Source organism: Rissa tridactyla, chromosome Z (assembly GCF_028500815.1).
Source record: "Rissa tridactyla isolate bRisTri1 chromosome Z, bRisTri1.patW.cur.20221130, whole genome shotgun sequence".
Taxonomy (NCBI): Eukaryota; Metazoa; Chordata; class Aves; order Charadriiformes; family Laridae; genus Rissa; species Rissa tridactyla.
This window is the reverse complement of record NC_071497.1, coordinates 42,121,635-42,138,223: the sequence shown is the minus strand read 5'-3', so window position 1 is coordinate 42,138,223 and position 16,589 is coordinate 42,121,635. Positions and strand designations below refer to the sequence as shown.

Sequence of the window (16,589 nt, the reverse complement as noted above, 5' to 3'; positions counted from 1 at the left end):
AGGTTGCACAGGAACGCGTCCAGGCGGGTTTGGAATGTCTCCAGAGTTGGAGACTCCGCCACCTCCCTGGGCAGCCTGTGCCAGTGCTCTGCCACCCTCCAAGTAAAGAAGTTCCTTCTCATGTTTAGGTGGAACTTCCTATGCTCAAGTTTGTGCCCATTACCTCTTGTCCTATTGCCGGGCACCATTGAAAAGATCTTGGCCCCATCCTCCTGACACCCACCCTTTAAGTATTTATAAGTGTTGATAAGGTCCCCCCTCAGTTGTCTTTTTTCCAGACTGAAGAGACCCAAATCCCTCAGCCTTTCTTCATAATAGAGGTGTTCCAGTCCCCTAATCATCTTGGTAGCTCTCTGGTGCACCCTCTCCAGCAGTTCCCTGTCCCTCTTGAACCGGGAGTCCAGAACTGGACACAGGACTCCAGGTGCGGCCTCACCAGGGCAGAGTAGAGGGGGAGGATGACCTCCCTCGACCTGCTGGCCACACTCTTCTTGATGCACCCCAGGATGCCATTGGCCTTTTTGGCCACAAGGGCACATTGCTGGCTCATGGTCATCCTGTTGTCCACCAGGACTCCCAGGTCTCTTTCCACCGAGCTGCTCTCCAGCAGGTCACTCCCCAACCTCTACTGGTGCATGGGGTTATTCCTCCCCAGGTGCAGCACCCTACACTGGCCCTTATTGAATTTCCTAAGGTTCCTCTCCGCCCAACTCTCCAGCCTGTCCAGGTCTCTGTATGGTGGCACAGCCTTCTGGTGTGTCAGCCACCCCCCCAGCTTTGTGTCATCAGCGAACTTGCTGAGGGTGCACTCTATCCCCTCGTCCAGGTCGTTGATGAATATATTGAAGAGGACTGGACCCAGTACTGACCCCTGGGGAACACCACTTGTCACTGACCTCCAGCTAGACTCTGTGCCCCTAATCATGACCCTCTGAGCTCTGTCTTTCAACCAGTGTTCTATCCACCCCACTGTCCATTCATCAAGCCCACTCTTCCTAAGCTTCCCTATGAGGATGCTGTGGGAGACCGTATCGAACGCCTTGCTTAAGTCAAGGTGGACCACATCTACTGCCCTACCCTCATCTATCCATCCAGTCATGCCATCACAGAAGGCTATCAGATTAGTCAGACATGATTTCCCCTTGGTGAATCCATGTTGAGTACTTCTGATAGCTTTCTTTTCCTCCACATGCCTTGAGATGACGCCCAGAACAAGCTGTTCCATCATCTTTCCAGGGATGGAGGTGAGGCTGACCAGCCTGTAGTTCCCCAGCTCTTCCTTCTTGCCCTTTTTGAAGACTGGAGTGACGTTGGCTTTCCTCCAGTCCTCAGGCACCTCGCCTGTTCTCCAGGACCTTTCAAAGATGATGGAGAGCGGCCCAGCAATGACTTCTGCCAGCTCCCTCAGCACTCTCGGGTGCATCCCATCGGGGCCCATGGACTTGTGAATATAAGCATGAAAAGTAGGAATGCCCACTTGAAATTCAGACTATATAGAATGAAAAATCACTGATGCAACCTGTCTGGGGTATTACAGAGTAATTATTTCAGGTAAGATAGATGGAAAAAATTAGATCATTAAATGCACTTTAAAATTGGCAATTCTTAAACTATAATCCTTCCATGTTAAGCAATTGTAAAACCTGTTTTTTAGTCCAAATATTGCCATGTAGCATGTGGCATTGTTCCTTAATGATACTGGAAAATGATCTAATATTTGAATCCAATTTATGTGTAGATAGGAAGAGACTAGAGATAAATGCTTTCAGATGTAACAGAATGGCATTCTGGTGCACTGGAGATACCAGCTTCCTTCTTGTTAATTAAAACTAATCTGTAGTAGCACGGCTTGGTTATTTGAAAAAGTTTTTTTGTATTTTCCTCTACAAATTAGACAGGAGTCTGGCCTCTGAGACTCTTTAATTACCATTTAAGATTCAAGTTGTTCTAATTTTTTTTCCAATAGCGTCTGAACCTGTGTTTTATAAAGATCTACCTTTTAGAAAGGTTCCATTTTGTTGGACAATAGCTCTTACTGTATTTCAAATTACCCCATTTTCTAAGATCTCTAAGTATGTTGCTTTTGTTCAGTGATTTAGATTTGTTGTCTCATGGCGCCTTTTAAATTGGATCCAGCTATTAGCAAAATGTACTCATTTTCCCTGAAGCTAGTCTTCCATTCTGCAGACCAAAGGCTTAGTAAACCCCAGCTTTTTTCTCCCTTTAATAAAGGCATGGTTTAAATTACTTGCTTTCTAAATCTTATTTGTAGGCCTCAGAAGTAAAATATTTATTTTTTGCTTGCATACATATGTCTGAGAACATCAGCAAGCTAGATGATTACAATATAATATATAAAGCTTTCTGTGAAGGTGTTTGTTTTAAGCTTGTCTGATCATTTGTCTGGGGCAGAGAAGAATAATACGGATTAGGCGAAGTGATTTATCACCTGGGTCAGAAAAAAAATTGGTTTTCGCTTTAAATTAAGACGTACTCAGAATACTTTAAAGATATTGTTTCTCAGGTATGTCAGTGGGAGCTTTTATTTTGAAAGTCCAGCCCCGTATTTGATGGGTTTAGTCAGTCAGCTTCAAGCACTGTTTCCCAAAAGGTCTTGGCCCAGGTTGCTAAAACAAAGGGACTGTCTTAGAGGTGGATTATTAGTATATTTTATACAAGTATTTATTGCAGTCAAATAATCTCATGCAACAGCTTATGTTCTCTGAAAACAGACTATAGACAGCATAATTTTGGTTTCTCATCATCTTTCATTGCACTGTCAAAATACAGGTAATGTTTGAGTTGCAACTAATATTGTGCAATACTAAGTATTTTTCTTAAAATGAAATTAAAAGGTAATATGAGTCCGCTAGAATTGTGTGTAGAAGCTGCTGCTCCTGAATTTGGGACTCTCTGCTATCTGACAGGAGCATCCTTTCACGACATTTCGTCTAGATGCTAGCCAATACTTAGGTCTTGATGTGGTTGATATTTATGAAAATGGAAGAGCTTGGTTCCAAATTTTGTACCCGAGATAGTGAGTGTCTCAGTGTCTTCCTGCCACAGAACTGTGCCTCAGAAATACACTACTAATATGCGTAGTGTCTTGCAAAACTCACAGTAAGAGTCTTTGTTTAGCTTGAAAAGCTGGTAGTGGAGACGGCTGCACCAGCTGCAGGGCAGGAGGAGAGGACAATTTCCAGGCAATGAGGATCCAGCCACGAGAAACCTGAGGTCCCAGCAGACCTCCATCGCTCCCCCAGCCACCTCTCCCCATCCTCAGGAGTACCAGCCGTCAGTCACGTGCTTGGAAGGACAGCTCTCAGCCCAGAATCAGAGGCTGAGAAAATAAATTGTGTTTCCAACTTTGGCACGTGGGTCCCTGCAGCTGCCAAGCCAGTAAGCGCATGTGTGGGTGGGTGGGCGGTTACAGGTGCTGCTTCAGGTCCGGACAAAGTCGTATGTGCTTTCTGCCAGCAGTAACAGGAAGGATTGCTGTAAATTACTTTTCAGGTTTAGTTTATATTGTTTATGGTGTAACCAGCCAAAACGACATATGGTGTGCATCTCTGGACCGTGCGGAAGAGCACAGAGAAATGTGCAGAGGGAAAACTCGGAGAGCACTAATGAATTCTTATTTTTTGCCACTGAGTATTTGCTCCTGGAGGAACAGAAAAGCCAACAAGAGCATACACAGGATGCGGTATGGTTAGCTTAGTCCTACCACAAGCTACTTAAGTTTTCAAAATTTCCTTTCAAGACTGGTTTGTTAAAAGTGCCTGTGCGCATGACTCATTCATTAGGCTGTGAAGCTGTGGGGCCCGTTTTACTTTTCCTGCTCTAAGCATTGGACGAGATGCTGGGAACTGAAATTTATTTTTTTTCCATCCCTCTCTTATGTGAATAAAATTCTCATGTTTGCGGTATCAGCCTAGGGCATCGATTATACTAGAAAAATTACTTCTTTATAGTGCATGTATCTGAGAAATGGCTTAATTTGCGTTAGCTGCAGTTCGTGTGACGTGGCCATCTACACGCCGCACTTGCATGGGAAGCAGGCAGGTAGCCAATATATCTGCTCAGTCCAAGTGGTAGTGCAGATTTCGGCGCCAGCCTTGTGCTGGTCACCCCCTGCCCCTCCTGCGCGCGGAGCCAGCCTTGGCGTCCGTGCTCCGCTTACCGGGCTCCCGAACAAGACACAGGGCAGACAGTGGGGCCAGCCACCCTCCTGTTTTCACAGGGGCTTCAGCAGCGCCTGGTTCTCCGGCAGTTTGCTCTGCCGTGAGAGCATTTGGGGCTTTTTTGGAAAACAGGCGGCAAGCATGTAACCTGACGATAACAGACGTGCTGCTCCTGCCCCGACTGGCAAGCGCCAGGCTTTCAGACCGGGAAATGTGCCAGGATTTGTACTTGCCCTGGGAAAGAAAGGGGAAAAAAAGCAAAAGAGAGGGGGGAAAGTGTGTGCTGTCCCAGATCTCACTCAACAAATAAATATATATATATATATTATTAAACTATTTGAAAGGAGACTGACTGCCAAGAACAGGAACCCTATGGAGAAAGGAACAAATAAGGAAATGGGCACAGCTTAATTGTTCCATGTTTTCCAAAGTCGTCAGGATTCAGATGATGAGGCCATGATACGAATATAAGACACATACACAACATTGTGAGGAGCAAGTATGTGAGAAAGTAGGACCACCTGAACACCTCCACGGGGAGAACTTCTGTTCTGCTCTCCGTGCAGCTGTGATGGTTACAGCAGGAAAGGCGTGTTGGGGACGAGCTGGCTTGTAGGCTGTGCAAGCCAGGTCCCTGCTTCTTATTGAAAGTACTCAGAAATTTAGGCTCTAAAAGTCTTACGACTTCCTCTTTTAAGATCAATAAACATTTTAATAACTGCAGGGGAAAAAACAGCTTCACCAGAAGGTATGCAGAGAGCCCCATCCCATGGAATACTTCATAATTGGCTGTTGAAATATTCTCACTTGAAGGCACAGTTTGAGATCTTGAGCAGGCACAGAAGCTGAACTTGATTGCATCCCTCCTGGCTAAGTGCTATAACTGCTGGACCATGACAGGTAGAGGAGCAGTGATCACAGGAGAGGACCACGGTCCCTTTCTCCTCCTTATGTTTCTCATACATGCCATGAGAATACATAAGGAATTTCTTTTATTTTTTTAAATATATGACACAAAATGCAGATAAAGCGTATCAGATGAAGATATACGACCTTTTAAGTGTGCTTATACTCTGCGGTTAACTCACCGTACAGATGAGAAAGGTGTATGCTTAATTTTTGAGCCTGAAGGTTTGGTTCAGGCATGGAGTGGCTTGGTCCTATGAGAAACACTCTGCAACAAAGCTGGATTTCCTGGGAAGATTTACTGGTGAAATGTTCAGTGTCTCCAGGGAGAAGCAGCAGCTGGGTAGGGTTTTGAAGTTCTGCATTATGGATATGGGCATCTACAGCACAGTGAGTTGAATCTTGGAGAGCTATTTACTTCTGTAGATTTAGCTCTGGTTCCACTTGCAGGAATCTTACCAGCTGTTATTTTGCCAGCAAAAAGCTTTAAGAGACAGTTTTCTTTCCCTACCATGCATTGCACTGTAACTGTTCAGTGTCTTACACGCTGCAAGTGCAAACTCCACTCAGCCACAAAACCCCTCAGCATTTTATTTCATTTATAAGCCATGCTCAAATTCTTTCATATAAGAGGTCAGATGGAAAGAGATATCAAGTACCCAAAAAGGACTCTTCCAGGACCTGTGAGCATTTATCATGTGTTAATTATGCTAATGGCATTAACATCTAATTACATAAGTACGTGAAATTTTTTCCCAAGATGTAAAGTTGGCAAGGACTAGGATGACAAGGAAAGTATTTCCAGATACCTTATTTCGAAAAGCAACACTATACTTCAGTGTATTTTTTTTTCCCTCTCTTTCTGGCTTCCATTCTCAATGTTATCAGTAAATCCATCATTCTGAAAAAGGTTCGTGTTCACTTACTCGATATGAGCACAATTTGGACTCAGTTTTGAAAAATGTTAGAACTGCTGACATTTTACTCTTGCTGTGAAGGGTGATTGTTATTAGGTGCCCTGTCTTTTGAAAGATGGTAAGAACAAAGGCTGAAGCAGAAGAATTGGGAGGGTGGGACGGGTTTATTACACTTGACTGTTTCCCTTTAGGATCAGTGCTGAGCCACTAGTGGAATATAAAATGTTAGGTTGATCACTGCCTACAACGGAGGAAGCCTTGCTGGAGAGTAAGATGATGCTTATACCACAAGCGTGGCTAAGAACAAAGTCAGAAATTTAAAGACAACAACAAAAAAACCCACGTGTAATTCATGTTCACACCATGTAAATTAGAATACTTTTCAATTGTGATTTGCTTGAAAATTTCTTTACTTTTCATTACAGTGTGTTAATAACTGGTTTTGTCAATGCGCATTTGGTAGAACAGCCTGGGTTTTTAAGTGTAGATGGATTTTAAATGCTTTTCAATGTGCTTAAAATCTATTACTGGCAAAGATATGGTGGCAAAACTGTGTTTCATTTAACTGAAAGCTCTCTGTTTCATGATTTTATATCTAACTCATATCCTTTTGGCATGGATTTGGCATTGCTACAGAATTATGTTTAAGCCTTTCTATCACTTGGAGTATACACTTACACAGGAGAAATTATCAATTATGTCTTGTGGCCCTTCCAGATGTTGGCAATGCTGATCTCCTTCCCCTCCCAACTTCTAACAGTATAAAAGAAATTACCTCTAGCCTAACTTAAGGGGAAAAAAAGTCAAGACTGGAAACAGCAGAGGTGAAGATGCTGCACGTCTGTGCCTGTATCTGGGTTAGTTTACTAACATGGAACCAGGAGTTTGTCTTTCGGTGTTCTGGGTTTCCCAAGGCCGGACTCGCGCACAGAGCACTGCACCTCTGCCCAGCTTATCGACTGGTGTCGAGAGGCATTTGCCTGGCTCTGGGAAAAAAAACACCCAACCCACCTAAAAACCCAAACCCAACAACAATGACAAACCCAGACTGGTTAGAGATGTATTGTTTATCAACACGCACACAGATGGAATACAGTTTGGCTTTTTTTTTCTTTTTTTTTGTTTCCCCTAATATTTTTTCTCTTCCCAAAGGTTCGTCACCGGTGGTGTGAACTTGTTGTTAAACACAAGTACGTGCCTGGGTATGGAGATGTCGAGACATTTCTCAGAGAAGATCAGGTCAGTTACATTTAATTAGCGTTTTCAAAATAATCAACTTTTTGACACCTTAGTGTGAAACTAAAGAATGATTTTAATACATTTTGTTTCTGCAGTTTGTCAAAAGCTTATATGTGTATTCAGTTTTTGCCTCTTTCGCCCTTTAAACACTGTAGTTTAAAGGAAGCCACCTAGGGGTATTCAACCCCACCTAAGCATGCTAAGTGGTGAAATAGGATGTATTCCCTCCTCTCCTCCCAGTTTATGCAAGCCAGAGGTAGCAATGACGCTAGGAAGATACTTCCCAGCATTGGTTCCTTTTGCAGGATGACAAAGACAAGTCTAGCAGTGAATGTTAATGCATATGAGCTAGGTGCAAAGCAGTCGTGTGGTGACTTCGGTTTTCAAGACGATGTCTGGAAGGAGAAGCATAAGCACAACGATAAACCTCCACAGAAAGCAGGCCTCTCCATGGTTAGGGAAATGATACCAGAAGATTTTGAAGGTCTTAAAAGATTGGCCGTACATAATGTCTTTACTATGGCTTTTTATATAGGCAATTATAGCCCTTTTTCTTTCTGTTTCAGTTTTTTATGTATTTTTATTCACTATGAACTCTATAAAATCAAGATATTCACTGCCTAGGTTGACTGTTATATATTTAAGATGTATGTAAAAAATAGAAAGTGTTGCAAGATATGTCAAAATCTAGGCAAGTTACTAATGTCTTTACCTTTTATGTTGACAGTGAACAAAGCCATTTACAGCCAATGAGGTTTTTGTGCTTTCAGGCAAAAACATTTTGTCACAATGGCACAATGAAGTTATTGCAGTCTCTTCTGCTCTTTCTTCCAGCTCTGAAGTATACCTCCTATTTATATCCCAGCCGATAAACAGGCCCCAGACTTCCTGGCAAGCTCTTTATTTAAAAAAAAAAAAAAAGCTTAAAAGATTGTTATTTATGAAAATAAGGAGTTCACATATTGTGTGTATTTTAATCCTATGAAAGGATGGAGATAACCACCAGCAGAAGCCTAGGGGGGGCGGGAAAACCTTGAGTTCATAAAACCAAAACATACTGAATTGCATTACATTTGGAACAGACACTATGCCAAATAAGGACTAACATTTTGCAGTGCAGGGAAATAATTTTTGCAACTTTTTTTTATGGAATCTTCAATATCTTTTCATTTCTCCACATACTCCAGCAGTGCATATGGTTTATGGTACAACCAGCTTCAGGGGTGATTACAGCTGAAATCAGAGCAGTTGCATGTCCTTACTGATCATGAAAGACTTGACTTTTTTTAAAGTCTGGGAAAAATGCAAATGTGACTATTTAAATCCTTTTCAGGACTACAAAAACCCAGTGTGTTTACTGCATGTTAATATTGAGGCTTGGGGGGAAATTATTAGCACTGGGTAGAGAAGGTAATGCGTATTTGTAGCAGAATTCCAACGTTTTCAAATTCTCTATGAAAGTGGCTGGAGCACAGCTGCAAGGCTGTGTGCATGCCTGATGGGGCTGCCAGACCCTGGCGCATCTGCAGACCCTGGAAATCCGAGTTCTTGGGTCTGTGGATGGAGGAGAGCACGCTTAGGGGGCTGTTGAGGAGTCTGGCAGGTTTCTGGCACTCTTTCCTTTAATTTCAGTCTTTGTTAAACTTTAAATTTACAGTCTTGTTGAAGGTAATTTTTTTTAAGGCTTACCAACCAATGCTAGAAGTTGTGAGGAACAGTATTAAAAGTTGTGTTTTTTCAATGCTGTTCACATTTTTCCTCTCCTGCAACTGTCCAAACATTAAGCACAACTGTAAAAGTCAGTGTGCTAAGCTGCTAATATTTTGACACGTGTGCAATCCTATTTTGATAAGTGCAGCTTAACACTTACTGAATTCCTGTAATTACATGAAAAGATTGTATCATCAGAAAAAACTGGCAGTCCCCAATGTGTTTCCTATTAACACCGTTAGCCAGTGTTTTTTTGTCTGCCGTCGAAGGGGCACAGATCTCACCCCCAGGTACCCTGTTATCTTTCTTGATAGCTTCTATGTCCAGAAGGAGTAGTTAGGAAAAGCCTACCTTCTTACCAAACCAGCACTTGCGCATCTTCAGCTGTATCTCAGATCTGAAGAGTCTGAAGCACAGATCTGATCGCATTTGGTTGATGTCCAGTTATGGAATTGCCAAATGGAAATTTTAGCGTGTACTGTTTCCGTTGATGTCCTCTTTAGGTGTCTCCGTGTGTGTGTAGACATCCCAATCGGAGAGAAAATGTGTATCCCGTTCACGGAAGGACAAGCGGTTTTCTTAAGGGGCATTTGGAAATATTTCAGGTAGTGGCTAAAAGAAAACAGATTTCAACTTGAAAAGTGACAAGAAGAATGGAGTGAGAAAGTATTTTCTTGTCACGACATAACATACACCTCTTGTATTTATATCCTGTTCTTACATACTCAATACAACATATAGACAACCATCCTCAGGCTAAAGAGATCCAGAGAAAACTACATTTCTGGGGGGAAGGGTAGGTGTTATAGAGTATATGGTATTTTCTGTGTTCTGGGTTGTCCGTTTTGTTTTATTTTTAATTAAATGAGTCCTAGGAGGACAACGGAATGAAAACCAACTAACTAGTCTTCTCTGGTGATAGGATGGATCTGTGTTCTGTTCCTCTTCCAGGCAATGGGTGTGTATCTCTATGGTGAATTAATGGTGAATGAAGATGTGAAGCAACAAGAACTTGCACATAAATGCTTTGCGGCAGCACGAGAACGTATGGATGCATCCTCAGCCAAAGTGGTGGCAGAGATGTTATTCTAAAGAGGTGATTTTTCTTTTTAAATTAAACACCCTGATTTTGCACAGCTCACTAAATGTAGTAAACTTTGGCATACCATAGAGCGTGTGGCTGCTTAGCTCCAGAAGTAATTCTTGTTAAATATCTTGCCTTTTTTTTTCTTTTTTTTTAAGCCCAGATGCTGCAGCAGTGAGTTAGATATGTGTAGGCACTAGCTGGAGAGCATGGAGTTTGGCTTTGTTGTAAACTTTGTAATGGACTGTACGAGAGGCAACTGTAAGTCTGAATGGCCAGAGAAGGCCAGGCTCCACCTGCAGTTGTTTCCCATTCTGTATTCTTAACTCTGCTTACAGAACTCGCAATTGGGCAAGGAGCATTTCTGTTTAACCGCATGTTGACTTGATAGTCAGCATAGTCTTTGAAAAGAATCTGAGCCCACAGTGGAAGTACGAAGCTGTGCACTTGGAAGCAAATCTGAATCATGTGAGAACAAGCTGATAATTCATATCTTTTTGTGTTAAGTGTAGTGAGGCCTTTGAAGACTGATTACGAGGTAAGATGAGTAGCCTGAATGTGAAGAAGCTGCTTAGTACCATACATAATTTAGTTTGTTTCTGAACTTAATGGGGAGGAATCACCAAAGAAAAAGCAGAATTGCAAGAAATAATCACAAACTAAAGATTGCTGCAGGCTATAAACTGGTAATTTGCAAAGATATTCTCTGTTTCTCAATCTGTTTGAGTAGCCGGAGGTAACCTTACAGTGTTTGTACTTGAATGTTTAACACATAGCCAATTAGGATTGGTATGACGGTCTCTACCAGTACAGCATACCTCAGATTTTTGCTTAATGATATAACACAGCTGCCAGACCAAATGCCTTGGTTGTTCATATAACTTTACAGTTGATTTGTGATATCAAAATTCAGGTGTCTAATTTAGCAAAATCATCATTTTCTAATTGGTATTGAGCAAATCTTATTTTCTCCTGTTCAAGCCTGTACATGTAGCAGTGCTTGATAGCAAGTTCCACTTGAATTTCCGGTGTTTATTTCTATGAAATACAGCAGATAGATAGATACATTGAAAGTAGGTTTGTTTATGAACAGCCATGTTGTTCTTCTGTACAGAGAAGAACTGTGCCTGCCAAGAAAACTTTTTGGGAAAAATGGATTAGACTGTAGAGTGCCAGGACGCCAGTTGTGGGGTAGGAGGTTTGCTCTATAAAACAGGTAGGGCTAAGAGACTTGCTTATGTGCTCCCAGCTATCGAGGACCCACAGGAATTTGAGTTCCATTCAACAATTTTTAATCTGGTAGAGAGATGCCTTCGAGTGTCTGAAGGTCACAAACATGGAGGTGCAGTTTGTTCTGGTACTACTGTACTTGGAACTGTCTTCCTATAGTGCATTCAATAATAAAATAAAAGTCAAAATTTCTACAAGCTTTTGGTGGTAAGTACCTAGCACAGGAAAATCACATGTGTTGTATGTGTTAGCATTAGTCTAGAATTGCCCGTTTGATCTCTCAGGCAGACTTGAAGTGCATGGTGAGCTGTAACACAAAATCTAAGATACTGTTATGAGAACAACACTCTGTGTGACTGCACAGCTTTCTTTTAATGGTGTGGCTGTTTGGGTTCCTGGCATGATGATTTGTGATTTAAGATTAAAATCACATTGCCAGGGATTACCACACAGCCATGACCGCAGCTGCTAATATGAAACTCACCATAACTATGCGATCCGTGCACAGCGTGGAATCCTCTCCATCCATTAAACAAAACCAAAAAAAAAGAGGAAAGCAGCAGACGCGTCGCGGAAGAACCTCATCCGATAATTAGCTATACCGAGACGGAGACCTCTCTGGCGAGGTGCAGAGCTTAGCTGATTGGTGAACAGTGATTGTTTTCCTCTTTGTTCACAGTGGCTAAGTTCTGCACCTGAGGAGAAGGGGAGAGGAGACTTTGCTTAATGCCAGCCTGCGCGGGGCGGAGAGTGTTTGCTGGCTGAGATACCTTGCTGCTGAATGGGCAGACTTAACAATGAATGCATGTGTGTAAGATGCAGGATATCGAGGATAGAGGCAGAGGTGACTTGGGGAGGACTGAAGACTCCTGGGGGTTTTAGTTGAGAATAAACAGCGCTCCTTAAGTTCTCGGTCTGGTTGCCTGCGGTAATTTGGTTACCATGCTTTTCTAAAGGTCAGAGGAAATAAATGTTTGTGACTTTGGAATTGTCTATAAAGCTTTGTTTTGTAGTCTTCTCTTTAACGGATGCTGTCTCTGCAGTTGTAGCTTAGCACCGTGTGTCGTTTGCAGGAAATGGAGCTGCCACTTACGGCTGCTGCTGTTGTTCCAGGCTGTTGATGGACCCGTCCTCCGGTGCCTACTGAGCTGATATCAGTTCTGATTTTACACACTGGCTCAGTTCAGCAGGAACAGGAGTCGAGCCCTAGAGCAAAAAAAGATGTACCTTTTCTAAGAGCCTTTGACAAAGTTGTTACTGTTTTCTCTCAAAAAACGAATTAATACACATTACAATGTCCTGATGTTAAACACTAAACGGCCTAAAGTGGAAAAACTACCTCAATACTGTTTAGAGAACCGTTGGCCTAAGATGAGAAGGTATGTGGATACGTAGCACATCACACAGTATTGCTCTGGTAACTGACCTACAGAGTTATTTTCAACGTAACCTGCTGATAACCAAGAGAACGTACTTGCGCTGTTGGATCTTCCCTGTTTTCTCCAGACTGTATTGTGGTAGCTCTAGAAATCTAAAGAGGTCATTGTAAACTCTGTAAGCACAGTTATGCTCTACTGGTAACCTGAAAAAATAACTCCATTTGGAAAGCTGGGGCAATCAAGAATGCACGGATAGTCCTTTATTGTGACAGAATAATAACTTTTACTGCTGTTTCCGTTGCAGGAAAGATCACAGAGAAACTCTTTTAATATATACCCCGATGGTACTAGGATTTCATTGACCCAAGACATCAAAGGAAGGATTATGTGACTGCTAAAACAATCAGCTGACAGAAACATTTACCTCTCAGTATTTATGTCTTCCAGAGGCTCGCTGTAACCAGGAATGCACGCGCACAAAACAAACTACACACACACACACACGTTATTGTGGCTTTAGATAGTTCTTTAATAGAAGAAAATTGGGATTTATCCTTGCTCTTTGGTGGTACAACCAATTTCAGTTTGCAGATGCCAAGGACTCTTGATTTGAATGATTTTATGCACGCCACTAATTTGGCCAACATTAATAATCTCTGAAATTCAATGAAACTGTATTCTGTACTTAAAATCTTGTTTGTAACTTCTATGCCAAAATAAAAAGCCAATATAAAATCAGTGGGAGCTGGGGAGGTTAACTGGAAGCTGAAATAACCTGTGAAGAGTGCCCAGCCGTCATCCTGGTCATGGGATGGGACTGAAGGAAAAACAAAGATCAACATTTTCTGGCTTGTTTAGGTTAACTTTTACCAAAAATGTCAGACCTTCCATTTTCTGTCTTCCATACCCTCGTGCTACTCCTTTTGCACAGTGATATATCAAGCGTAGCTCATCTTTCCTAGGAACATACTGCTCCACTGATCAGAAGACATCTTAATTGTTCCTTTCAGAGAGTAAGAATTTAAAACACAAAAATTTGTGAATGTATTTGCTTTGTATGCTATTGTTTTACATCAAATGTTGTAAAAATAAATATTTTTTTGAAGTATGTGTAGTCTTTCCATTGCACAGTGGTTCAATACTAATTTACAAACTTAGGAAAAAGAATGATCCTATTTCTGCTTTTGCAGTAGTTGAGAAACAGCTGAAAGTCATTAGTTAATGGATATTAAGAAGAAAAATTAAATGTGGTAATTATTTTTTTCTGAAGTTTTAGCGCTCAGAATCTAAAGAAAGAGCCTGCCTCAACAGGGACTTTTCTCTTAACCTCACTATTCCCCGTTTACCTCACTACATTTTCTTACCTCCCCCTTTACAGGGACACAGTGTCCATACCTGAATTATGGAACACTCAGCAACTTCTTTGAAATGCAGCAAGAGTTAGGAAATTGTCCGAGAACACACTGAGGTACTGCAGTGACTTCCAATGTAGTTAACTCGCGGATGTAGTTACTAAGGGATCCTGTTCATAAAAGAGTTATACTCCATTTCACAGGTTTTTCTGCAAAGTCCGGCAAAGGAAGCCAGCTTGCATTTTGCCTTTTTCATTGTGTAAGGGAAAGAACCCGAAGCTGGATAAGGCTCTTGCACAAGACACACAGAAATAAAATATGTTGTAAGCCTGTTCGTAGCCAGTACTGTTAAAACTACGTGGCAAGTAAGACATTCCACACATTTGCAAATGTTGCCAAAATTTTATTCTTTCAAAACAAACAATCTCCTTTTCGTACCTGTTTGTCATAGTACTGAGCACAGCAGTAGTTTACTTTGCTTGCTACAGCTGCTTCAGTCTCTCAGCAGTATTAACGTGAGCATGAACTTGGAACATTGACTTCCCTCACAATAACTTTGTGATCTATCACGCATTGTAGCAACTGCGAAAATGAACTGAAAATGAAACACTAACACCAAACAGCCTAAAAAAGGGTGAAGAGGTGGCAGCCCTGGCCCTGTTCCTAGGCTTGTATGGCCTTTTGTATGGCTAATCCAAGCATTGCTAAATGGAGTGAGGCTCCAGATTAAGAAGGGACCTAAAGGTGGCTTCAAATAGTTACTGTCACCATAAATCATCAGAAATACAAGAGAACAGGAGACTCCTGTATGTATTATACAGTAGCTTCAGTAACACAATATAAGTGTTACCATCAGTTTAAAATCCTTCTGGATCATGTAAAAAGCTCTGATAGTGAACCGTACAAAGTATCATTTAATTACTTAAGTTTTTAGTAGACCCTATTGAGACCTGATCAGAAAAAAAACCAAACCCAAGGTTTAGCACTGTTCGTTTTACCCATATTAATTTCCATATTAATTTCCTGAGGGGAGGTAGTTGTAGATTCTAATTATAGTAAATAAAACAACAAATAAATCCATTTCCAAACTTACTGTCACTAAAATCATTACTGGAAGTGATGTTTTATCGTAGTATGCCTCTATCTAGACTTGACTGTCAGCTCACTAAAATCCAGTGAAACTGCCCATTTGTTTTTTAACTTGGTTGTTTGTAAGTATAGTCAGGCATTTGAGGAATGTGGCAGAAATGTTACAACATTAAATCTCTGGTCAGAGGTGAAAACTAAGGCTTCTGGGCTAACAAACATTTACATATCAGTGTATGTGGCTATGACAAGCACAGGCATTCCCCTAGGTGTGTCCTTGCTCTGCTTCAGTTTCATTCTACTTCTGTTTCATAATCAGCCCCCTCTGAGTAAAATAAAGCATTTTGTTTGGTTTTCCCTCCCATCCCTAATTCAGTCCTTTCCAAACACAGTGGTAGTTTCACACTGGGTAGCATTACAAAGCCCGATGCAGAAGGTTGGTCTGTCTCCCGCTTCCTTCATGAGGCCAGCAGCTGGTTGGGATCTCGCCGATTCTTTCCTGGATGTATCTTTTAACTATAAAAAAGAATCTCAGATTAAGCTAAAACTGTATCTGTATAGTTAGGCAAGAATCACTATCTACTTTCCAGTGCCGCTTACGAGGTGACTTGTTCAGAGCAAAGGCGGACTGCAATGAGGAGGTGACTTAGGCAAGTCCCCGGCCCCCTCAGAGGAGGCGCATTCCTCGTCATGTGCTTTCTGCTACGGACACGCAGTAAAACATACCATTTTGCTGACAGCAGTTCCTCCACTTTGTTTTCTGTCTTCAGCTTTGCTGGGAGGTGTCTGCAGCTGCTGCTGGCTCTGTGCTTTCTCCTTTTGGAGGGAATGAACTGTACCCTATTGCCCGTTCCTCTCACATAAGAGGGGAGGAAAGAGGTCTAGCCGGGAAACAACAGGTCTAGCCAGAAATGTAGCCTGAGCAAGTGGGCACTTGAGGATGCAAGTAGGACTCAAAGCATAAGGAGCCTATATGGATTTCTGACACATAAAAAGCACTGTGAAAAAGGATATTACAAAAACAAAACAAAAAAGTTCTATAGGGCTAGGCCATGATAATGTATAGCAATAGAGTATTGCAGCCAGCCAGTTTATCTCCACAGCTGATAAAGTCTTGAGAACTGGTATTTCTATTACAGAAAATTTTAGCTGTTTTGTTAGAGTTTGCAGGCGTAGGCACCTCTGTGTACGTAAGTACGTCAGAGGAAACCATGGTACCTTTGTAAGAATGAACAAGCAGCTATGTTACTGTGTGCCATTATGTGCCAAAGGCTTTACTAGTTTTGGGTTGATACTTTCCGAACAGAAACTGGTCTGGAAACATCTGGAAGACGCCCACCATTCAGGACTGGGTCACCCCCAGCCCCTCGTAGCCGTGGGCAGGCGTCCGGGGGTCCTGCACGTGCGGCAGCGGTGGTGTGCCGAGGCAGTAAGTCGCATGTTGGCGGCGTGTTCTGCTGCTTGGCACTGCTGTCTGGGCTTTTGTGCCTGAGGAGGGAGGAATT

The 16,589-nt window shown here is 42.0% G+C and overlaps 1 protein-coding gene across 6 annotated transcripts in view; it reads left to right on the top strand.

The window, feature by feature from the left end:
- AOPEP (aminopeptidase O (putative)) overlaps positions 1 to 16,360 on the top strand; it is a 213,204-nt gene extending 196,844 nt beyond the window's left edge. For 3 of the 6 annotated variants that reach the window (XM_054184644.1, XM_054184643.1, XM_054184642.1), the window contains 3 exons: positions 7,157 to 7,243; positions 9,905 to 10,049; positions 12,951 to 16,356. In XM_054184644.1, the coding sequence (XP_054040619.1) occupies positions 7,157 to 7,243; positions 9,905 to 10,045 (228 nt within the window). In that variant the 3' untranslated portion in view covers positions 10,046 to 10,049; positions 12,951 to 16,356. Of the gene's footprint in view, positions 1 to 7,156; positions 7,244 to 9,904; positions 10,050 to 12,950 lie in introns of all 6 variants that reach the window. The other 3 variants (XM_054184645.1, XM_054184648.1, XM_054184649.1) reach the window with 2 other exon arrangements.
- Positions 16,361 to 16,589: the final 229 nt, after the last annotated feature.